At 47.1% G+C, this 22,268-nt stretch overlaps 9 protein-coding genes across 9 annotated transcripts; 5 read left to right on the top strand and 4 right to left on the bottom strand.

Moving 5' to 3' along the window:
• Window positions 1–2,807, bottom strand: N7496_006100 (uncharacterized protein; the record flags this gene model as incomplete). The annotated part of the gene is made up of 3 exons (XM_056699029.1): window positions 1–21; window positions 108–1,470; window positions 1,528–2,807. The coding sequence occupies 3 exons, from the start codon at window positions 2,805–2,807 to the stop codon at window positions 1–3; spliced, it is 2,664 nt and encodes an 887-aa protein (XP_056554442.1).
• Window positions 2,808–4,815: 2,008 nt separating this feature from the next.
• Window positions 4,816–5,154, bottom strand: N7496_006099 (uncharacterized protein; the record flags this gene model as incomplete). Its single annotated transcript, XM_056699028.1, has 1 exon — window positions 4,816–5,154. The coding sequence occupies one exon, from the start codon at window positions 5,152–5,154 to the stop codon at window positions 4,816–4,818; it is 339 nt and encodes a 112-aa protein (XP_056554441.1).
• Window positions 5,155–5,805: 651 nt separating this feature from the next.
• Window positions 5,806–7,771, top strand: N7496_006098 (aminoglycoside phosphotransferase family protein; the record flags this gene model as incomplete). The annotated part of the gene is made up of 5 exons (XM_056699027.1): window positions 5,806–6,300; window positions 6,352–6,563; window positions 6,622–6,800; window positions 6,851–7,442; window positions 7,492–7,771. 5 exons carry the CDS (start codon window positions 5,806–5,808, stop codon window positions 7,769–7,771), a joined length of 1,758 nt encoding a protein of 585 aa, XP_056554440.1.
• A 4,092-nt stretch (window positions 7,772–11,863) lies between these two features.
• Window positions 11,864–13,654, bottom strand: N7496_006097 (protein kinase family protein; the record flags this gene model as incomplete). The annotated part of the gene is made up of 2 exons (XM_056699026.1): window positions 11,864–12,553; window positions 12,605–13,654. 2 exons carry the CDS (start codon window positions 13,652–13,654, stop codon window positions 11,864–11,866), a joined length of 1,740 nt encoding a protein of 579 aa, XP_056554439.1.
• Window positions 13,655–14,072: 418 nt separating this feature from the next.
• On the top strand, window positions 14,073–14,838 carry N7496_006096 (uncharacterized protein; the record flags this gene model as incomplete). The annotated part of the gene is made up of 2 exons (XM_056699025.1): window positions 14,073–14,673; window positions 14,741–14,838. The coding sequence occupies 2 exons, from the start codon at window positions 14,073–14,075 to the stop codon at window positions 14,836–14,838; spliced, it is 699 nt and encodes a 232-aa protein (XP_056554438.1).
• A 655-nt stretch (window positions 14,839–15,493) lies between these two features.
• Window positions 15,494–15,844, top strand: N7496_006095 (uncharacterized protein; the record flags this gene model as incomplete). Its single annotated transcript, XM_056699024.1, has 1 exon — window positions 15,494–15,844. The coding sequence occupies one exon, from the start codon at window positions 15,494–15,496 to the stop codon at window positions 15,842–15,844; it is 351 nt and encodes a 116-aa protein (XP_056554437.1).
• Window positions 15,845–16,742: 898 nt separating this feature from the next.
• Window positions 16,743–18,039, top strand: N7496_006094 (uncharacterized protein; the record flags this gene model as incomplete). Its single annotated transcript, XM_056699023.1, has 2 exons — window positions 16,743–16,966; window positions 17,016–18,039. The coding sequence occupies 2 exons, from the start codon at window positions 16,743–16,745 to the stop codon at window positions 18,037–18,039; spliced, it is 1,248 nt and encodes a 415-aa protein (XP_056554436.1).
• Window positions 18,040–18,674: 635 nt separating this feature from the next.
• On the top strand, window positions 18,675–19,334 carry N7496_006093 (uncharacterized protein; the record flags this gene model as incomplete). Its single annotated transcript, XM_056699022.1, has 2 exons — window positions 18,675–18,744; window positions 18,886–19,334. The coding sequence occupies 2 exons, from the start codon at window positions 18,675–18,677 to the stop codon at window positions 19,332–19,334; spliced, it is 519 nt and encodes a 172-aa protein (XP_056554435.1).
• A 756-nt stretch (window positions 19,335–20,090) lies between these two features.
• N7496_006092 (uncharacterized protein) lies at window positions 20,091–20,558 on the bottom strand (the record flags this gene model as incomplete). The annotated part of the gene is made up of 2 exons (XM_056699021.1): window positions 20,091–20,232; window positions 20,416–20,558. 2 exons carry the CDS (start codon window positions 20,556–20,558, stop codon window positions 20,091–20,093), a joined length of 285 nt encoding a protein of 94 aa, XP_056554434.1.
• Between the last annotated feature and the right edge of the window lie 1,710 nt (window positions 20,559–22,268).

Genomic DNA, 22,268 nt, shown 5'->3' with positions numbered 1-22,268 from the left:
TTATCGCGCTTGCTTTCTCTTCTGAAACAATTGGATATCTCAGTTTCCATTTCCTGTCTTAGACGTTGGATGTCAAAACCTGCACCACCGGCAAGTAACAGACGTACAATTTCGAGGTGGCCCTTTGCACAGGCGGCGCCTAAGGGCGTGCTTAACAACCAGCCCGGGGAATTGACATCGGCATGATGATCAAGCAAGAGCCTCACCATTTCAAGGTTGCCAGCTTGAGCAGCTTCATACAAGGGGCTTTCTCCCCATGGACCTCCTGCATCAATATTTGCCTTCTCAGCGATGAGCAGCCGCGCGATATCTTGTCGGTTCCTTCGTGTCGCAATAAAAAGGGGAGTCCCGTCCTCGCCCTGGATATTGACATCGGCAGCGTAATCAATCAGGAGCCTTATAATCTCCATATTCCCGATCTCAACTGCTTCATGCAAGATGAAATTTGATCGGCTACGGGACAGACCCGGGAGCCAATATTTTGAATCTCCTGCTGCGTTGACGTCGGCCTTTGCAGCGATGAGCTGCCTCGCAATATCCACGCGGTTACTTCTCACCGCAAGGTAAAGTGGAGTTGAGACCTTATCACTCCGAACATCGACATTGGCATTATTGTCGATTAGGATCCTTATAACATCCGAATCGCCGCTTTCCACGGCGGCGCTTAGGGGACCACCGAAATCCTCGACCAAAACGTTGACATCGGCCCCATTTTTGATGAGACTGACCACAGCCGCTCTTATGCCGAACTTGGCGGCATAATACAGCGGGCATACGCTGCAACCTATCTTAAAGGAGCGGCTTCCAGGACCTAAGCCCACCCACATACCAAACGTGCCCCGACTGTCGTTAAAAAATTCAACCACCTGGTCCTCAACAGGATATTTGCTTTTATCTCCCTTAATATAATGATAAACCCAGTTTTCTGCAGCGTACTTGGAAAATGGAAGGTCGAAAACCATGACGCGGTCCCATCCCTCGAGGTCTCCCAAGTCCTCAGAGTGGAATAGCATATATGTGAGACAAATACAACTGAGCTGTGCATGACCAGTAGTTGCGGTCATTGAGTAAAATGCAGCTTCGGATCGAGATATACGATCCGACTGTAGATACTCTTGAACTGAAAAGTGGGCAATGCGTACAGTTTCATCGACCTCGATTAAGCCAGGGCAAATCTTGTGGAGCGCATTGGTATCTCGAAGTTTACGCTTCGTTTTGTATTCTGGAGACTGACCCAATTCCACGGTCATTGCTTCGATGAGCTCTGGAATTTTCAATGGTCGTTCGGAGAAGCACAAAATACTCAACAATTGCTGAGCGTACGGCGCAACGTAAGGTTCGATGTTCATAAGCATACGCTTATATGTCTCATCGAGTGATGGAGGAAGGGAATCCAGCAGTTGATCTAGCATTTCTTCACACTCGGGGCAAGTCTCTAGGGTCTTGAGTTGGCACTCAACCCATCTGAAGCTGTAAATTTGATCAGAACTTGCTATAAATAGATGAAACCTTTATGTTGATACTTACACCCCTTCAGCACGCGAGATAAGGGCCGCTTCGACCTTATCAAAGCAGTCTTTCCACTTTCGAAAACGTTTTTGACTTCGGAGAGTTATGGACACGTAGGCCGCAATATCACTGTCGACTGATTCGTTTCTCATTTCAATAATGCTATCGGAGGGTATATCAAGTTCCTCACGAATGTCAGGTTCGTCGCGACTGGTAACCATAAGATGTAGTCCCGGTTCTTTCCAAGATCGAAGATCCTCTAAGGCCTCAAGCACACCGAAACGTCGATCTCCTCGGGGACTTTCATCAAGTGCATCAATAAGAATGTGAACATCTTGGAAAGAGTGGATGAGCTGACGGAGGCAACCTAATAGCGCCTGATCTGGAGGCTGAGAGTTTTTGTAACTCTCGTGAAGGCCATTAAGGACCCTGTAGCTGTCCAGTTGGCTTGACAACTGCAGCACTAGAGCCCGAAGCATAGCAGATGTATCTTGCCTAGAGAGCTCGTTGAAAGAAAAGAAGAAGAATGCAATTCCAATATGTGGGTTGGATCTTCGGTGACGAAAGGTATGTTGGATAGCCGTGGAACACAAAACAGACTTTCCGCAGCCTGCAAAACCTCTCAGCCAGAGAAAAGAATTTGAGTCAGCTAGCCACCTGGAGAAGGATTCTCCCTTAACGAGCCATAGTCCAGATCCCTGGTTCCTTTTCTGGCAATTTTCTATGTAGGTCGAAGCCACATCAGGGGATTTGAGCCATTTGCCAATCTCAGCCTGGATCTGGCTCGCTTTGATCAGGCTCAGCAATGCTGCCATCTCTCCGACCCCAGTTTGCAAATCATCGATGTTCTTTTGATGACAAATTTGAAGATCTAAAGAGAGATACTGCAGTACAACGTCGACATCTTCGCCGAGCTTTTGCAAAGTGCTCTGTCGGAATGGATATTGCAAGCGGCGACTAGTCGCTTTGAGAGTATTTCGGATTCCATTTTTGCCGTCTTCGAACTTCTTGAACTTTTCAACCTCATCTCGGAGCTCGTAGATGTATTCTGTGCAGTTATCAACAGCCTCTTGAATCGCGGTCTCAAATTTCAGCTGGTCGGCCGAAGATTTGTTACCCAATAAGGACTCAAGTGATTCCAAAGTGTGCGATAGATGATCTAGCTTGTTGACTGTTTGGGTTATGGTCGAGTGTTGGCTTTTGACTGTCGTGTAAAAGTTGACTAGGTACTGTGTGCACTGAAGGCCCAGAGACACAATACCCACGGCAGTGCCAGTTAACGAAAGCGGGTCGGACATGTCCTGGGACCGGCTGAAAAAAGTTGCATAAGGGGGAGAAAAGGGAGCAGTCGCTCCCAGCCGCAGGAAATGAGGGGCAAGGCTTTACGGGACGAACGAGCTAGGCGTCATCTTATTGGTAGAACAGCTGCATGGTGTTGGAGCCATGTCCGTGACATGTGGAGAAGTTGCTTTGGGGGGAGGGCGGAGAGATGAGAAATAAATCGATTGTAATATTCTGTTGTCCCTTTCGTTCGTTAAACTTCTTTCTGTGGAGGGCAGCAGCTGGAATAACGCGAATAGCGCAAATAGACTCACCCGGCAACAACCCGAGCATGCAGCGCAGATCGGGACGCAGAGAGACAGCGATCGCAATTAAGCCAAATGGACTGATAAGTGCACCCTCTTCCATGAAATAATAGGGAAGTGAGGCCCCTAAGAGTGTCCTTAAACTCGACTTGCCAATAGAGGACCGACCATAAGTACTAGGTAAGAGAGGGGAGAGGAGGTACCGTGTGTCTGCCAATTTCGTGTAAAATACACCAGCTATGGTATTGAGAATGTCTTGGAAAGTACGCGGACTATTGTAGAAAGCGGTCTAGAATAAAGTGCTTAAAATAGTATCCAATCAGAACTCGCATATTTGGGATCTATTTTCCGGGAGTCAAGTCCAAAGAGTGTGAGGTCAAACTGATTCCGAAAACTACTACAGAGAATTTCGAATTCAGTTTGACCCCACACTCTTTAAACTTAATTCCCGGAAATTAAATCCTAAATTTGCGAGTCCTAATTGGATACTATTTTAAGCACTTCGAAGTCGACCGCTTTCCAGAATAGTCATTATATTTTACAACATGTACCTTTTACAACGGGGGATGTATTTTACACGAAACCGTCATACACGCCCTCCAGTACCCTGTGTACCCCTCTCCTCCCCCCCTCTCGTGGTAATCTGCAACTTCCTGCACGGAGGCTTCCCACTTCCCGGTATTAGTCCAGGCGATATGGCTCCGAGACTGTCACCTTCAAAGCTTGCTCTTATCCATGATATGATAGAGGATGAATCCTTCACCACATCTGGAATGGCCGAACAGGCTGAATGCAGCAAGCAGGCCATCATCAACATCCGCAACAACTTGCGGCAATTTGGAAGCATTTACGCACCTCAAACTCGAGTAGGCCGGAAGCGAACCGTAACGCCCCTGATGCTCGATGCACTCTGTGACCACCTATCCGAGAAACCCGGCCTCTACCTCGACGAGATGGTCATATTCTTGTGGGATGAGTTTCAGACCATGGCTACCACCTCCAGCATTAGAAGAGCCCTTATCGCCAAGGGCTGGTCTAAAAAGACCGCGAGACAACGTGCCAAGGAGCAAAATGCCGATTTACGAGACTATTACCTGCATTACCTCTCTGACTTCAAATCATACCACCTAGTATATGTTGACGAATCGGGATGTGACAAACGTGTTGGGTTCAGACGGACAGGTTGGTCACCACGTGGCACGACCCCGTTGCAAGTAACACAATTCCATCGTGATAGGAGATACCAAATATTGCCCGCGTATGCACAGGATGGGATCGTTCTCTCACGTGTCTTCCGTGGTTTTACGGATGCCATCGTTTTTGAAGACTTTATAGAGCAGCTACTTCAGCATTGCGGTCGATGGCCAGAACCTAAATCCGTCCTAGTCATGGATAACGCATCATTTCACCGATCGGAACGAATCGAAGGAATGTGCGAGGATGCAGGGGTGAAACTGGTCTATTTGCCACCGTATTCACCGGATTTAAACCCAATTGAAGAGTTTTTTGCTGAGCTCAAAGGGTTCATTAAGCGTAACTGGAACTACTATGAAAAGGATCCCGAACGAGGATTTGATGCCTTTCTGGAATGGTGTATTAATGTGGTCGGTGCAAAAGAAGAGAGTGCCAGAGGCCATTTTCGACATGCGGGCGTGAACATAGATGTTTGTCATGCTTGAAGCTCCTTCTGATCCCCTCCCAATTAATCCTCTAGTGTTGATCAATTATTCGCCCGGAAAGACTCCTCCAAGTCCAACTTCGCCTTTTCTGCGTCTACATTGTTGGGATCAATGACGCATTTTGCCAGGATTCTGTGGCTGTCCTTCTGAGCGGACTTTTTCACTTCGGTGTCTTCGGCGTCCTTGTTTGCTTGAAGAATGATCTCCTGTTGGGTGTCGCTGACTGTTGCACCCTTGTCAATTCGGAAATTTTTCTTTTTGTCGTGGCTCTGTGAAGGGTAGAGTCGCTGGCCTTTGGTGGTGTTTTCGGCTTTTTTGAACACTTTAGCCCATGGTATGCCTTCGGTAAACGCACGGAGGGTCTTGATAGAGATAGGCATCTAGTACTGTGAGAATCAATAGTCCAACAAGGACTGCTGAACACGTACCTTAAGACTTAAATGGCCGATGGTGGTAAAAAATGATTGCTTCTCATATACGTTGCCCAACTTCCAGACTACAGGGGGACATCATTCACGTTAAATGTTGAGGGACTACAGAAGAAAGAGGGGCGGGCGCTTAGGAAGGTTCATCGAAAATAGAGATCTTGCCCAATTGATGCTGCGTCGTAGTGCGTAAGATTCAGAGTTGGGTGCTAGAATATGCGGCAACCATTTACGATCGAAGACTTGCCGCCCACAGGGCTCATGCAAGGCCAACAGTGTGTTGATTAACGCCTTTCCATCAGCGGGACGGCATATACATTGTAGCAACTGGTTGTGACTAGCCATAGCCCATAAAATAATTGACAGTTGCAAGACGATGCCTCTTTCTTACTGTTCGATAGCCTGGAATCAGATAAGTTTTGGAGACGATCAAAGTAGCCAACCATGTAGCTTAAATGTGAGGCAGGCTACTTGCAACCCGGGGTTACTAAGCAAACTGTTCCAAAATTACTAACCGCTTCTAGTTAGATTACGGCTGCCGTACCCGCGGGCTCCAGCAACTCGCTGCTGAGCTCCTTGGTTCCATCACACAACCAACGTCCAGCGATGACTGCAGATGCGCGGCGTTCGGTCCTTACGACTCTGCTACGATTGAAAACTCATACGGCCTTCCTGCTCCAGCCACGAAGACCCGTACTTCCCGCCCCAACTCTCCAACCATTCCCAGCCAGCGAAACTGGTCGCAGATTTCGGAAGCTGCTCCCTGTGCGCACCCTATTTACCTGCCAGGAGAAGATGGCAGCAGATGATCCGGATATCGAACAATTATTTCGCTATACAAGTGGGCGATGGCTCTGGGATGAAGAACAGCAGCTCCAAGACAGATACAAGGCCTTTAACGTCACTCAGCTTCAAACCTTGGCAGCTCAAGCAATAGGTTCGGATGGCTGTGTCTCGATCACAAAGCTGGCAGAGGGGGGGTTCAACAAAGTTTTCCGCCTCCAGATGAGTGATGGGAAATCGCTTTTGGCGCGTATTCCTAACCCAAATGCTGGGCCCGCCTTTTACACAACTGCCTCCGAAGTTGCTACTATGGAGTTCGTGAGTTTCCCCTAGCAAATTTGAACAACAGATGACTCATGTCGCTCCAAGGTTCGAGACATTCTCCAGGTGCCAGTCCCTCGAATACTGGGATGGAGTGCAAGTTCCCAAAACGAAGTGGGGTCAGAATATATCTTCATGGAGGAGGCGGCCGGAAAACAACTAGCAACGCAATGGGATGACCTAACTCCTGATTCAAAGCTAGCTATCATGAGAGAGATTGTGGCTATAGAGACAAAGTTATTGTCGGTATCTTTTTCGCAGTATGTTCCTATCGCTCTTGTTGTTTCTTGTTTTACATGCTTACTTTGTGATTACTAGCTACGGGAGTTTATATTTCTCGAGTGACAAAGTAGATGGCGCGGTTCCGGCTCAAATCACAAGCGATGCCCCTATTGAATTGAAAGAGCGGGTCTCTAAGAGATTCACTATTGGCCCAACTGTCGAGCGAGATTTCTGGAAAAAAGAGCGTGGTACAATGGACATATCACGAGGTCCTTGTAGGTATTATTTCCCTACTATGCAGATTTCGGCGTCTAACTGCTTGAAGGGTCAAGTGCCAAGGAGTACGCATCGAGTGTTGGTTGGCGCGAAGTTGATTGGATAACAAAGTACGCCGTTCCAAAGCCATCGGACGATATTTTGAGCTGTACATCCCAAAACGAGCCACGTGCGCATCTCAATCTGCTGGAGAAATACCTTGGCATTGCCCCCAGTCTTATGGACATTGATCCCCTCCTTAGCCGTCCCACTCTTTGGCACAGCGACCTCCACTCATCCAACTTTTTTGTTGATAACAATCGTATTACTGCAGTCATTGATTGGCAAGGCTCGTGGGCCGGTCCACTTCTACTGCAGGCACAACCATCTCCCTTGGTGGATTATCAAGGCAGCATCCTACTTAAGCGCCCAGCCAATTTTGACGACCTTGATTCCGAGCAACAAGTTCAAATTAAGCGACAAATTTTCAAATCGACTCTTTTCCAGCTTTACTTGATGGAGACTGAGAGAAGGAATCCGCTGCTTGCAAAAGTGTTCCATCTGAACCATGGAAAAACAAGACGTCTTGCCGTCGAATTGGCAGGGAATACCTGGGACGATGAAATTGTGCCTTTCCGAGAGGCACTCATCAATGTTGAAAAGTATGACTCCGAATCTTGTAACACCGACGAAAGCTGACCATACAAATAGGCATTGGCAAGAGATGGGGATCCAAGGTAATTGCCCTTATCACTTCACGGAGGAAGAGTTAAAAGGCCATGCTGCAGATGCCGAGGGTTGGAATGAAGTTCAGGACTTTTTTGATAGCATCGAAGGCCTCGTGAAGAGGGATGGCTGGACCCATCTTGAAACGTTTGATGCTGCCTTTGATTTCTTCTCCAACCTCCGGAAATTAGGTCTCAAGAGCATGAAAGGCCAAGAAAGAGACATTTTCGACAAACAAACCAGCTGGGCGAGAGGCCAAAGCTGAGACTCTAGACCGGCCAGGCTGGCTCTTGTCCCTTATAACGGCTAAATCGCGATATATCTGTATTCAACGCTACACGACTGTGCGTCTCGGCGACACCTTTAACTCTTCAATTGATTCATAGATCCAATGCCAAGATCCACTAATCTTAGACTAAACACGAACCGGAATATCGATATTCCTGCATGTACAGTGCCATATCTATCACAGTAATTTACATTATATCGCACCATGCAAACCACAGGAGTTTAGTTAACTAGTTAACTAAGTTAATTTTCAATGGTAATGCTGACAAAGTCCGACCCGAACGCGTCAACGAATCAATGGACGTTCGATCACATGACTCCGTGTAGTTCAGAGTAGGTGTCTTCAGCCAAGATCAGTGGATCAATCATCGACAACCTCGGGCGGATGTCATAAGAAAACCGTATCGCCTAATACGGCAGCGCTGACACTACTCTGCAGGCTTGCAGCATCCAGACTCTCCACGCTGTCCAAATTGTGGAAAAGAAATGGAAGGAGCGCACGAGCCGATTTTTCTCCCTGAAGTCTTGCCCCGCTGCCTGAGGCAGATGACGCAATCCCCGCCAGTTTGTCTGCTTCAAGATGGGGATTTTCAAGCAATCCAGATTTTGAGGGAACATGGACAAAAAAAAGGCAGTTCCTCTCATAGCATTACTCAGGCCAGCAACCTTGCATCTGGGTCGTCTGACGTTATCGTCATTCTCGAGCGCCCTCGTTTTGTCGAGTCACATTCCCCCAACCAAAGCTTTGATGGCTTTGTGAATGGCTGTGGCACTTTGCAAGTAGTGGACGAGTTACTCCGCTTTGCTAGTCGAGGGACTCGGAACATTGGTACCGTTACTGTCATTAATGCATTCTCATTGCAGCCTGAAAAGAATGCCGAGGCAGACCTTAGGTGTGAAGAAATGCTTGTACGGTTTCTGCAGGTGAAGAGACCCCAAGTGATCATTCATTGTACAAACTCAGCATATGAGAGTCCGTGGATGAGCAGATTCAACTTCGGGGGAAAATGCTACAGAATACAGAGCGAACAAATCGAAATAGTCGAAGGGCACACCGCTATTGTGATACCTTCTTTTCATCCGTCGCTTGCCGTCAACCGCTTGAAGAACAGACTAGAGCTGCGAGTTTTACTCATGTATCACTTCGCCTTGGCCTTCCACTCTTTATGTGGTAGAACGGCCAATCTGTGTTGCGCCAAAAAAATACAGGGTTTATGCCTCTACCAGGGAGAAAGAAAAGAAGACAAACCTCTTCTCAGTGACTGGGATTTGGCATCGTGCATATCAGATAAAATCAACAAATCTTATCTGCATTGCGGAAAAGACGTCCTGTCACTCTCAACGGCCGTATTTGGCGAGGAAACCCTTTCGGAGAAAATCAACAGGGAATCAGACACCTTCGATGCCTTGAGTTTTTGGTTTACCCTCCTTCTCGAGAAGCCGCACAAGTTTGAACTTTTTGGGATTGCATCGGCCAGGTTCCTATTACAGAGAGCGAACGTCAAGTTCAGCCCCATTTATTCGAGGATGTCCCTAGCGTTGCTTAACCTGGTAACAGAGCAAGATCATTGGTTCTTCAAAACAGAAGACGTCGACGTGGCCGATCTGGAAAGGAGATTTTCAGCTGTTGACCTCCATGTTGACCCGCAAATAATCGGCGTCATCAATGCAAACCGCAAAGCTTGTATTGCAGTTGAAAAGACCTTAAGTCTTCTTGAGCGCGGCCAAGCCGTTGATTTTCGCATCAAAAGGTCTCATCACTACTACGCGGTTCTTTCACAAAATATTCCCCTGGCTGAGTACCTGGCTAGCTCGCAAAGAATTACTATTCCTACAGCATTGCGCATGGAAGCGCTGTCAAAACGCTGTTGGGTCATTAATGAAATGTTACGGAAACAGAGTGAAGAGGAGGGGCAGCTACCATATAGTGAAGTAACATTTCACGTCAAACGCTTGTTGGAATGTCTCAAAAATTTGAGAATGGTGCTTGAAGCTACTCTTGAATAGATAGCTGTAGGTTTATAATTTACTGGCACCCTAAGCGATGTTTCTCATCATGTTCGCCTTCAAAACGCCGTAACGCCTGAAACAACTTCCCGCCCAGTCTAGAGTATTTCATATATGGGAATCGCTTTCTTGAATTGCTCAGCCCACTTTCCGATGTCCTCGACAAAACGTCGAGCGATGCCTATTTTTATCCCCTTTTCAATGAAGAATTTTGGGTCCTGGTCCTTGTAGACCTGCTCAAGGTCGAGACCATTGTCGATCATCACTTCACATACTTGCCGAAATGCGGATTTGAGTGTGTCATTTTCAACATTCGACATCTGCCACTCACCGTACTCCTTCACGGCTACGTCTCTAGGGCCAGGAATATCCAATGAACTGATCGCCGTTGGCTCAACCGCTGCCTTGGGAGCCGAGACATCTAGGCCTTCGGCAGCAGATTGAGAGGGCAAGACATTGATGATGTTGCAGGGATATGGTGGCCCAGTCCCAACGACATGACCTCCTTTGCGCTTGTCTTTCCCTTGTCTCTCTTGTCTTTCTTGTTCTTCCCTGTACAATTCGTCGCGTACTGCTTCTGGCACATCCTCATGACCCTCTAGAACCCCGCCTTTCTCGACGTGGGTGATGAGGCGCTTTATGTGATGAGATTTAAGTGGATAGTGTTTTTTTCCCATAGGATCCACCCAACAATGAGGTCCATTTGGACATGTCGATGAGTCGCATCGCACCAGATTATATACGCTGCGCCATATTGGCTTCTCGCCTGAAGCATGTTCCTCCGCATCAAGCTGGGCGTCCCGCTCACCGAGCATTCTTTGCGTGACGGAGGATTTTCCTCTTTTCTCTCCTTTCCGGCCGGTGGACTGAGAAGAATGAAGATCGTCCACGTAGTTGAAACTGATCTTCAGCGTAAGTTCCTTACCCTTAGAGAAAAGATCTGACCATGTCAGAAGCTGTTTCTCGATAGCAGACCAAGTAATATCGGTGTCGTCAAATCGCTTCGTCAGTTTGCGTTTGGTGCGATCGCTTATTGATGCAACGATAACAGTATCATCGGGTCTCACCCGACGGTGGCGGGCAGTTTTTCGTCGAAGCGCTTTCTCTAGCTTTTTCTCCAATGACAGCTGCCAGAAGGCGCTGGGAGCCAAGACGACATCTTCCTCAGTGTCTGTTGATACTTCCCGATTATTAATTGTCACTCGCCACTCTATACGGTAGTGGATACAGGCCGGCGGGTCCTCATCATAGACCCTTTCCTCTTCCCACTCGTGCAACGGAAGGAATCGGAGAGGATGTGGGCCACGTTTACTCCTGGGGTCGACGCTATTCTCAAGTACAGAGGATGGGGATGGGCTCAAGGCAGACGGTGCGGCGTAGGGGCTGACACAGTAACCAGGGGTTGGCACGTAATCCGAGTTGTTTTCCCACGTCTCATGTTCAATAGACCCAGATACATGATCGACGTGATATGGGCTCATTCTAAGTAATCAGGATCCTTGGAACGTCCATGTTAGCTTGCGGGATGAGCCATGTCAGATTCGAGAGTGGCAACGAATGCACGAATGAGACGCGTCGCAGATGACAAGATCCACGGAGAAAAAGTAAATATCCTTCCCTACCAGGATTAGCTCTATACAGCTTTAGCACAGCCTTCTGTGTGATGACTGGCGGGCGTACTGCGATACACGAAAGGCTGCGCTGCATACGGGAAGAATGAGGGGAAGTGGCAACCCGGGGCGTGTGGGAAGGCGGAAAGTGGGCAGACGATCTTGCCAGATCGCCAGATCTACCAAGCGATTCTAAGGGATTCTATGTACCGTTACCAATTTATTACAATACGTTATCTCTGTGGTATAGCCATTACCTCCACTTTTCTGCCCAACTAATAGAGCGGTGATTCTAAACAGGACTAGCGTATTCCGGATTTATTTTCCGGGAATCAAGTCTAAAGAGTGTGGAGTCAAACTGAATTCGAAAACCGCTGTATACAATGAGTACTATACTTTGTTTTAAACATAAACAAATTGAGATGGTACGCAGTGGCAACCTCCACACAGGCTCATTCGCTAACAACCTTGTCCTTCTGTCCTCTCTTCGAGCCAATTTCCAACATCCGCTGATTCAGTGTTGCAGCATCAATCCGCTCTTTCATCTCTGGTGCCAGTGTATTCCTGAGTATAGATGCCAGTGGATTTTCTTGATGACTTAGTTTGGACCTGGCATTCTCGACTTGCTTAAGCCACCGAGACATCAAGTCAATAGCTCTTATGTGAGAGGGGACGCCGGGCGTCGACGGATGTATATCTGCAATCAGCCAGCTTGGTGACTTTTCGGGCAAGGATAGGTTGCCAAGCATCCATGCCGCGACAACTCCCAAGGCCCACACATCACCAGGTGGGCCACGTGAGCGCCAGTCGCGCATAAATTCGGGTGGCAGATACCACGGTGAGCCCCCCGAGGGAGAAGGAGAGCCATGCACAAAACTAAGGCCGAAATCGATCAAAACGCCTCCCCGTGAGGGGCTATACAATATATTACCTGGTTTAACGTCGTTGTGAACGAGTCTGCTGCGGTGCAAAAAGTCAAGTGCGGAAGCGATATCAGCGAAGATCCTCCGTGTATCTGAGCCATTTCCAGCAAAACGATCACTGGTTGGCTGCCTGAGATGTACTAGCGACTTCGCATCCATGTGCTCAATATATATACTTTGGAACCGGGCGTCAGATCCCAGCATACGGAGGATCGCTGGCTGGCGAGCGGGTCAGTCTTGTCACCAACAAATTAAAGTGATAGTACAAACATGATTCTTGATCGAGGAGTGGATCTCTGACTCGCGCATCCAGGATTCAGCCGCCCGAACTGAGTGGCGCTCATCGGAACTGGCGGCTTTTATGACTTTGACAACGACGACACTGCCCGGTATTTTCGAATACCCTGCCTGCCACACAGACGAATTTGCTTGGTCTGAAATGGTCAGGTGGCGCATAAGCTGATACCCTCCGCCGCGGTCCGTAATATATATAGAATCGCCTTTCTCGAGTTTTAAAAGAGCGTTCCCGGCTGAGACAGCCTGTAGACAACGTGAAGCGTCGGCCGTTCGGTATGCCGATTGTCCTAATTTTACCCTCTTTGGTGGTCGATTGGGGGATGGTGGCAAAGAATCAACTCGAGTAGGGATTGCCCATGAAGTTCGTGGGAGTAGCTGAAAGTCAACGAGGGCTCTGCCTTCGATGTCAATGACCCAGGAGCCCGTGTGGAATGTGGCAAGCTGTCTAGGTTGAACTTGCACTGGCCCCTCCACATCACTTCGCCTACCGAGAATGGCACGTGAGCAGTCATTGCGAAGGATGACACGATCTTGCGCGGGGTCGAAGTACAAGCGGAAATTCACATCGTCATGGGTTATGATGCATCCGAGTTGCTCAGAGCTTGGTGTCACGACGAGAACCTTGACAGGTTCATCTGGACGATCATCCATTTCGACTTCAACCCAGTTGTCATACCGCCCAGCCCCTCCGTATGGAGAGATGCCGAGCCCTGAGATCCTAGGATACAACAAGATCCTAGCTGACGGGTCAATGGGCGCGACAGAGTGTAGACGTAACTTATTGAAGTCCAAACCTGAAGCTTGGTTTCCGGTAGCCTCCAGGTAGAGAGGCGAGAATGCTTGAGTGGGCTCGTCCGAATCAGGATCGTATTCTGTCAATGGCAATGTAGCCTCTTCATTTTGGATACGCTCCTCGGTGTACACATTGATGTACTCTGTACACTCCTCCGTGCACTCCTCCGTGTGTTCTTTGTCCTGAACTGCAGTGTCTAGCTCTTGTTTGTGCTGCGAATTAAGTGACATTGTTAATGAAAATCACTGCTCATACTTAGCGTATATGTGTCGGTCCCAACCTTGGTATTTGTATACTGCGATCTACAATGGAACCGAAGCGCCGGCTAAGCGCCCACGAAAATAAACAAGGGGGTCTTCGCAGCCCAACCTGTGGCCAGGCTTACTTAAAAGCCAATGGGAAGAGGCAAATTCTTTCTGCCCTTCATTTAAGCAACATTGATTCGCTCAGCTCAACGTCCAAGGTATATGACCTCGCCCTGCCACTAATAATAGATACAAGTCTTCATCAACCAGTCCATACTGGTGGCAGAATGTCCGATTGAATTAAGTGGCCGTTCACCGCCCCAATAGGCGGTGAGCTCAGCCACGCCGCAGTCCGCTGTAAACCATCCGGGTGTCTGTAAAGTCTACCATTCCTACATTCTCCATGGCCAGCTGGTTTCAGTCTAGGACGATAGATAATCACCTGGAGGCTCATACACCTCAACCCGACTATGAGCTGGATCAGGAGTGGCAGTGGCCCTTCTGGAAGTTTGGTTACGATGATCCCAACGTTCTGTTTACCACCCTGCATGCCGAGTTCAACTCTGTAAAGTGCGCGATCCAAGATCCTTACGGCTGGCACCATGACGTCTGCGATATTGCGAATATCGCGAAGGACAAGAATGAATTCCTGATCCTGCTCAAGACGCGACAGAACGAGAGGTTTGAAGAAATCCAGGACGCCTGGGAAAAGACCAAAGCACTGTTGACTGGTGAGCCGTCACATTGGAACACAGCGCCGGATGAGACTCTTTTATGGAGTCTTTTTGTACGTCTTGCTCGAAATTTTTCCTACGACTCATTTGTCGGTTACTTCGGCTCGTATGTCACGAATGACCGGCCCCCGAATCCTCCTCCACCGTCAACACCCGCCGAAAATCGTCCAGCCAGGCAGCAGCAGCCGAAAGAATCGCCCGGGAGAAAAACAGCAACGTCAACCCGCATCACGAAGCGCTCAATATGTGAACAGCACAAGGGCCGGGATGGTTTACGGAGAAGTTCCCGTTTGCAACAACAACAACAACAACAACAACAACAACAACAAAAACAAAGACGTGAAAACTCAAAGGCAAAATCAACAACTGGAAGCACTCCTCGGTATTGACCTGGGCGCCAAATTGGCTGTCTCGAAAGTGATCAACAAGAACTAGCGCTATAACGTCAACAGCGCCGTAGTTTTCAATATGACACCGATGGGAGGACTTGCAATTGCTTCAGTAGCTGCGAGCTTTGATATGGAAAAAATGGGAGACAATCTATTCATAGACGTGAATAGCGATAACGTGTACTCGGACAATCATTTGCTTGAGGCGCTTGCTAGAGTGTCTTCGATAGTGTTGCAATCCCGGGGTTCTGTCACTCGTAATTGATGCCGTGATCGTGGTCATTAGGCAAGAGGTTTATGAATAGCTGGCCGGTGGTGCTACCAGTCTCGTTTGCACGTAAGTGATGAGAGGTAACTGGCTCATGTTTGGCATAAGACCAAGGCTGATGAGGTAAGATCGCTTTTCAGAATAATTCATTTGAGCTACCACATACCTTATCAGGATTTGTGGTCGTCAGACTCGCTTTTCGGGAATCAATTTAGAAGGCCATTTTTGTTGGGTGGCGGGGGACTGACTTTGCAGTACATAATGTACATATAATCCCTAGCTTAGTATGCAGTACGAAGAAGCGGATAGAAATGGATATTTGCTGTGAGTGTGATGACGGCAGCATACCAGCGGATAGTGTTCTTTTCACTTGGGGGCCTCGGTTCTTCGCCGCTGGCAAAAACTGGGGAAGTCCCTTAATATCACGGAAACTATGCGCTCATCCATTGAGAGAGCTGGGTTCGTTGACGTTCATGAAAAGACTACGAAGTGGCCTATTGGGGCATGGCCGAAAGACAAAGCATTGAAAGAGGCCGGCTTAGTCAATATTCAGCATTGGCTTGCGGGCATGGAGGGCTACTCGATGTACCTACTTACTAAGTTCGGAGATCCGGTGCCATGGACAAAGGAAAACGTGCTACTCTATGTTGCGGAGATGCGGAAAGCACTCAAAAACCCTCACTTTCATGCCTATCAGCGCGCGAAGAGAATCTGGGCCAAGAAGCCCCTGTCTGAGGAGAGGACCGTGACCAATGAGGACCCTGATATCGTCAAACAGGAATGAAGTTTTTGTGAGGTTCATATATGGCTACAGTGATAGTCCAGCATTAGTCTTGACTTTAATCATCTGCTAAGTGCCATTAATCTCAATTTCTCTTAGAGCCGTATCAAAAGGGTGCTCCTCGATAGTCAAAAGGTTCTTGCTTGTGGGGACATGGGGTGAGCCAGCTTCGCACGCACACGCATGTGTACATAGACCGTATCAAACTAAATACTCCAATATTAATAGGAATCCATTGTTGCCGGCTGGGAGCTGGCAAAGGCCCGTTTGAAAAGTTGGAATCTTCAAGGTTGCACATAGGTTCCTTCAATTAGCTGGTCGCAAAAAATCATCGACTTACCCGATCGCTAGTACTGTACTGTACGTGAATGTTTATTCTTTTAATGCAAAGGAAACACCGAGCCAGCGAAAAAGGTTGGAAGCGAATGATTACCTTGTGTCAATTTTTATGTTCATGATTTTGATGAGCTGGAAGAGTCTGCTCCGACAGATTTGGTTTGAATTGACTCTCACTCTGATTTCAAAGTAGCTTAATCCAGAGCATGCAATACAGTATTGCATGGGGAAATTTTGCTTTCTGTCGGTCTCGCTCTATTTGATTAATGCTATGTGTCACTTTAAGTGTGATGTTTTGAAGGTTGTTCAAGAGGAGATTAATTCCAAGTGACCATGTCTCATTTGCAGATACTGCACAGTCTATTAATACAGATATTGTAGATAGAGTTGTCCAATGGAATTCCACCTAGAGTGTGATTTTGCCATTTCCTCACGTTTTCCACGTCTTGCCCGGAATCTATGACGGTGAGAGGTGAGAGTGATCGGCAGACAATAATACCCCAGATACCTTATAAAGAGAGAATCGCAACCAATATTATGGTCATATCTCGAGTAAGTTCCCATCATGAGCCAATCTAAAAACGAGCCCCCTTCCTGCTCGCAGGAAGAGTTCGTTGACCAACCTCCGCTAAACCCGAGCGAACAATTCAAATGTGAGACAAAGAATAACGAGCCAAGCGAAGAGGACACATGCGCGGGACGTCAGAAAGCATTTCCACTTAGCATCACTCTATCCTATGTGAAAGACTGGGACACAACGGATGCATTCCGAGAGCTGTATCAGAATTGGTAATGCTGAACTTCATGTTCGAGAGCTTCAGAGGCTAACAACTAGCAGGAAGGACGCTATCTTGGAACAGTTTGACGTAGATCGTCTAGCATTTCAGCCACTTTACGAGGACAGAGAAGATTGCGTTTCTATCATCGTGCCAGATGTTTCAAATCGACAGGAGCGCTGTCGAGCCCTAGGATTCATCCGATACGACAAAAAGACTGGCCGAACGATTCTAGTCAACCCTTGTGCACAACTGAAGCCTGAGGCTCTGGAACTTGGGCATTCTTCGAAACGAGAAAACCCCAATCTGATAGGCTGTCATGGCGAGGGTCTCAAACTGGCTGCTCTAGTCATGTCACGCAATGGCTATAGAGTAAAGATCGCTACAGCCAATAGCCATTGGAGCTTTTCTTTTGTTGGTTCTAGGTTCCGTTGCATGATTAAGCCATCAAAGATGGTGGAGTCTGGCCCTGAAACCGATCCTACGGAGGATATGGCTCGAATGCACTCTCATATTGAGAGGGATGTCGTGGTCATGGTTGAACCCGCAAAGGGTAAGCACGGCAAGAAAATTTCGCTTGCAGATTTTCAGACATGGGTGGAAGTGACACTTGATATTCGTGGAATCTCCTATCCGTCTCAAGTTATCGAAACCGATGTTGGAGATTTGATTCTTGATCCCCACTTTTGTGGCAGAATCTATCTACAAGGTATGCTGCTGCCAGCCACATCTTCCAGGCTCAAGCCATACAAGCTTGGTTACAACTTCACTCAGGGAAGGGTGAACCGAGATAGGCAAATCCTGGTTGATAAGCACGAGGAAGCCAACGCTGTGAGACAGATTTGGGAGTCTGCAATCCAGAAGAACGAGAAAGTCGTGCTTCCGGTCTATGTCGACTTTCTGCGGAACTTTCCTGAAGCGCCGGATGTTGAATCCGCAGACGTTCTGTTGGGAGACGCTACAAAAACCCTTATTTGGAGACGCCTATTGTGCGATACAGGAGGTAAACAGTTCTATTATAGCGAAAAGTCCCCTTCCCAGGTCAGTGCAACTAATCATTCCATGATTTTATTTACCTTCCTCTAATGAAACTGGGGCAGAGTATTGGGATTATCCGAGATTTACTGCGAAAGGAGCCAGCAAGGCTTCCGGAACTCCTTTGGAATTTGCTCCGGTCAAAGTCCCTTCTTCGAACACCCGAAGAGGAACAGATTAAGCAATTTAGAAATGCACATGTATCTGTGCCGTCGACATGCTTTGCACAAACGATACAAAGAGCAGTCAAGGCTGGCCTAGCATTCATTCCTTGGGCACAGGATGTTGAAGTGCATTTTGTTCAATGTGACAAAAGTGCTGTGGACATTCTGTTTGATGCTGAGCAGAAAGCCTTGAAGATAAACAATAAGTGGCTCGACTTCCAAGAGATACATCGAGGTAGCCCGTGTCGGGAAGCTTTTCCGACACAAATGACTGGGAGAGAGGCGCCATTTTTCTGCGAGCATATTATCGACGAGCTACTCAGAATTTCTTGGGGCTCTATATTCCAACATTCAAGCGTGTGGAGAGCGACTGAAAATAAAGCCCTGCGTCAAATTCGGGACTTACTCAGGTATATGCCTCATAGTATCAAAGTTACGCACACCAATCAGAAGGGGTGCTTGATGGTTACCTGGGAGGATAATGAGACGGAATCGTTCAGAAAGTCTTGTGTCCCTAGTACGATGTATCACATCATCCTCCACGAAGAAAAGTGCCTCAACGCAAGGGCAGAGCTTCTACATGGAAATACAGGTATGTCATCGACGGTATATGTGTTCCGTAAGATACCAATCACTGACTGAAAAGCAAACTTGGGCAATGGTTATGCGCCATGCGGATGTCCTCAGAAATTTGCTAGTCAAGCCAATAGGTTGGCAATTTTCGGGTATTTAGATTGCGCCAAAAGCTACTATCCCATGATCGCCTTGAATCGCCCACATGCTATATATGGCTTGCCTCCACAACCAACTATTCCAAACCCTTGCCTTCCAATCCCTCAAGTGGAATATGAACGAGAGATGCATCTACGCACTGTGTACCAGCAACAGCTACAGCAACATCGACTTTTCACCCAGAATCGGGCTGCTACGCAGGCCATGCAGACCGACAATGCCGGAGGTCAGCCTGCGTCTCCGCTTATGGCTCAGCAACAGCAAATAGTTACACAGAGTCGGGCTTCTGTGACTGGAATGCAGTCAGCGAACTCTCAGACTGAAATCTTTTCCCAGTCACAACAGTTACCCCACGAAGCGAAGACATCGCAAACTTCACTGAAGAGGGAACTTGAGACTTCACATGAGACGTTTGAGGATTGTCCCAGGAAGTTGCCAAAAGAGTCTTAATTAGTGTAGCAGGCATCGATTCCAGCTATGAGACTATAAAAACTACTGTATGTATCCAGCCTGCAAGCTTCGTTTGTCTACTATAAATCCAGTTCATTCATCTCCCGGAGGATCACTATCCCGGACATTCATTAATTTTCCCACTCCGCCCACCGCCTCATACCAGATATTCTACCTATTAAAACACACCCTGGTATTATTTCACTTTCAACTCAAAAGTCAGCGAATACACCTCTGATGCAATAATTGCTTCAATTAAATTTGAAATAGTCATGGGATATTTTCTAATTGTTTCGATATACTAGACGGTAGCTTAGAGGTTAGGCCTTCTAGGTGGGGGACGAAAATCAAAGTACCGTCAATGTACAGTACATTGGCGACGCAAAGGTGTGCCCCTCCTTGACCGCCTTCCCAAGATAGACTACCAGTGTTCGCCTAAAATAGAAGTGATAGAACACACTATACTACTTAAGATAGCTATTAGTCCATCATAGGAAACTGGTGACCAAAGCGTTCAACCTGGGGGTCACAGTTTTGCGACGCCGTTGTACTGTACAGTCCTCCCCCCTCCCGAGACCCACCACACCAACGGTGATAAGACTCTACCGCCTATCAGACTTGTCTCTGAGTCATGGTATACCTGGCGTAAAGTAGATGAGAAGCTCACTGAAAGTCTAATCTAGACGTTCAGGGATATTTCTATGGTCAAATGAGTAATTGTTTTTGTATCACAGGCGTACTATAATAGCTTTTAGGTTAATCGTAGACAGACATTTCGACTCGCAGAATATTATGTAATATTCCTGCGTGGGGCTCGGACTTTTTGCGCCGTCCGTGTAGCACGAGCTTCCCCAATGCACGGTAGTACATCGTGGACATTTCTTCATCGGCCATCTGGCTATGACCGTTATTGATCCTCAGATTTAGCGCGCTAAAAATTGTTCCCCTGGATTCCTCTCCCGTCGGTGTATGTATGTAGTGGTGTTCCTTTTCCCCAGACCTTGATAAAATCTGCCTGTGACGGCTTACGGCGACGTCTGTTGTCGATCATACGCTCGGAATTACGAGCCGAATTACCCACCTTTTGCTCAACTTTTGCTCCATCTTTTGCTCCATCTTTTGCTCCATCTTTTGCTCCATCTTTTGCTCCATCTTTTGCTCCATCTTTTGCTCCATCTTTTGCTCCATCTTTTGCTCCATCTTTTGCTCCATCTTTTGCTCCATCTTTTCCTTAATCCTTTGCTTAATCCTTTGCTTAATCCTTTGCTTAATCCTTTGCTTAATCCTTTGCTCAATCTTTCGTTCTTCACTTCTTCCGACCTATTCGCCCACCCTTTGAACACAATTTGGGCAACATATGCTAATTTAGATTTGCCCACTTCAACTCAATCTTAACCCCTACTTTACGTATCTTTTCTCCGAGTTTTCCTCAACCTTGCTTAACTAACCCGCGTTCCTGTTCCATGCTGCGTTTTACCCTCTATGTTTTAATTAATCACTTAAGACCATGTCAATATTCTGCCCCTCCAAATGCCCCTGTTTGCAAAGCACAATAAATTAATTCATCTTAACGGCATACTAAACCGGTCCACATTCAATATCATATACTCCCCATCCCTCAAAACTTCGTAATTTCCCATATAAACACCCACAGCGAGTGAGTCTGTCCTAGTAATATATGTATCTACATCTATCTACATTGGCATAACAATCATCCATTTCAAACACCTCCCCGCTCAGCTGTGCCCTTATTTTGTCCTGACCAACTTGAAAACACAATGCTTTAGCAACATTTTGCTTGCTGCATTTTTCGCACACTTGGCTTGATCGTGGCAACTATATTGCACTGCATTTTACTCTCTTTTCAACACTCCATTCTGATCACTCCCCTGTCCCAAGTTCATTTTACCACCCTACTCTACAACAATTCTAGCTATGGTGCCTCCATTGACCACTCAAAAACTCCAGCCTTGCTAATTGCGCACTTTTTCTCTGCTCGCCCTGAATAGCCAAATCCATGGAAGGTGAAATTTTCATCGCACGGGTCATATCACAGGCGGAAACAAGTCTCGGATTTCGTTGCCACTAGTAACTACATCATGTCTGAACGTACTACTGTACTGTAAATTTCAAGCAACTCACGCTAATTGAATTATATTAACCACAAGCTATATTGACTGCCTCAAATTTTGGCAACGTTTTATAGAGATGTCTGGTTGATATGTGCAAAAGGATCAAATCAGGAAAAGGGACTATGAACGTGAATGTAAGCTGTCTTAACTCCATGCATTACTTCATGTGTTCGGTTTTAAAATCGATGATATATTCGATACAGGGCCGCTCGAAATCAGTTTCACCTTGGTTTTTTCCTTTTCCATTTTGTCCATTATAGTACTAGACCATATTTGCACAGTGAGTAGGTCTTAGCTACCTTCTTATTTGTCACCTTTAATAGTCTAGACCTGATAGAGACACAGAGTGGGCCTTGCGCGGACCAGGCGAAGGGATTTAAGTTCTGATTCGCCGACTTCTCATGGCTGGTTTAACCCTGACATGTGGTCCAAAGTGGCTCACCAGATAGCTGCGCCTTGGAGGGTGACAAAAGCTATACACTGGCAGATGGGAAAGCAAGAATTGGCGCATCTGACTGGTAATTCGTCATCTCTGGCAGTAGATTCCAGCAGGAATAGAGGGACCAATAAGGTGCGATAAGCTGATTGTCTGCCCGAGCTATGAATGCCAATCGAAAGTGACACTGTATAGTTGCCTTCTTTTGAAGAAATGTTCTCAGGTGTACCCAGCGTATAAATGCTTTGACTGTGATTTTATGGTGAATATACATTCATTTGAGCCCTATATCGGCTTTGTATAGTTCTCGTTCACCACGTTCCCTACAATGAATACCCATAGTGATTACATTCAATACACCAAATT

Source organism: Penicillium cataractarum (assembly GCF_028827025.1).
Source record: "Penicillium cataractarum strain IBT 29864 chromosome Unknown utg000005l, whole genome shotgun sequence".
Lineage (NCBI taxonomy): Eukaryota > Fungi > Ascomycota > Eurotiomycetes > Eurotiales > Aspergillaceae > Penicillium > Penicillium cataractarum.
The sequence above is the reverse complement of the archived record's forward strand: the minus strand, read 5'-3'. Positions and strand labels throughout refer to the sequence as shown.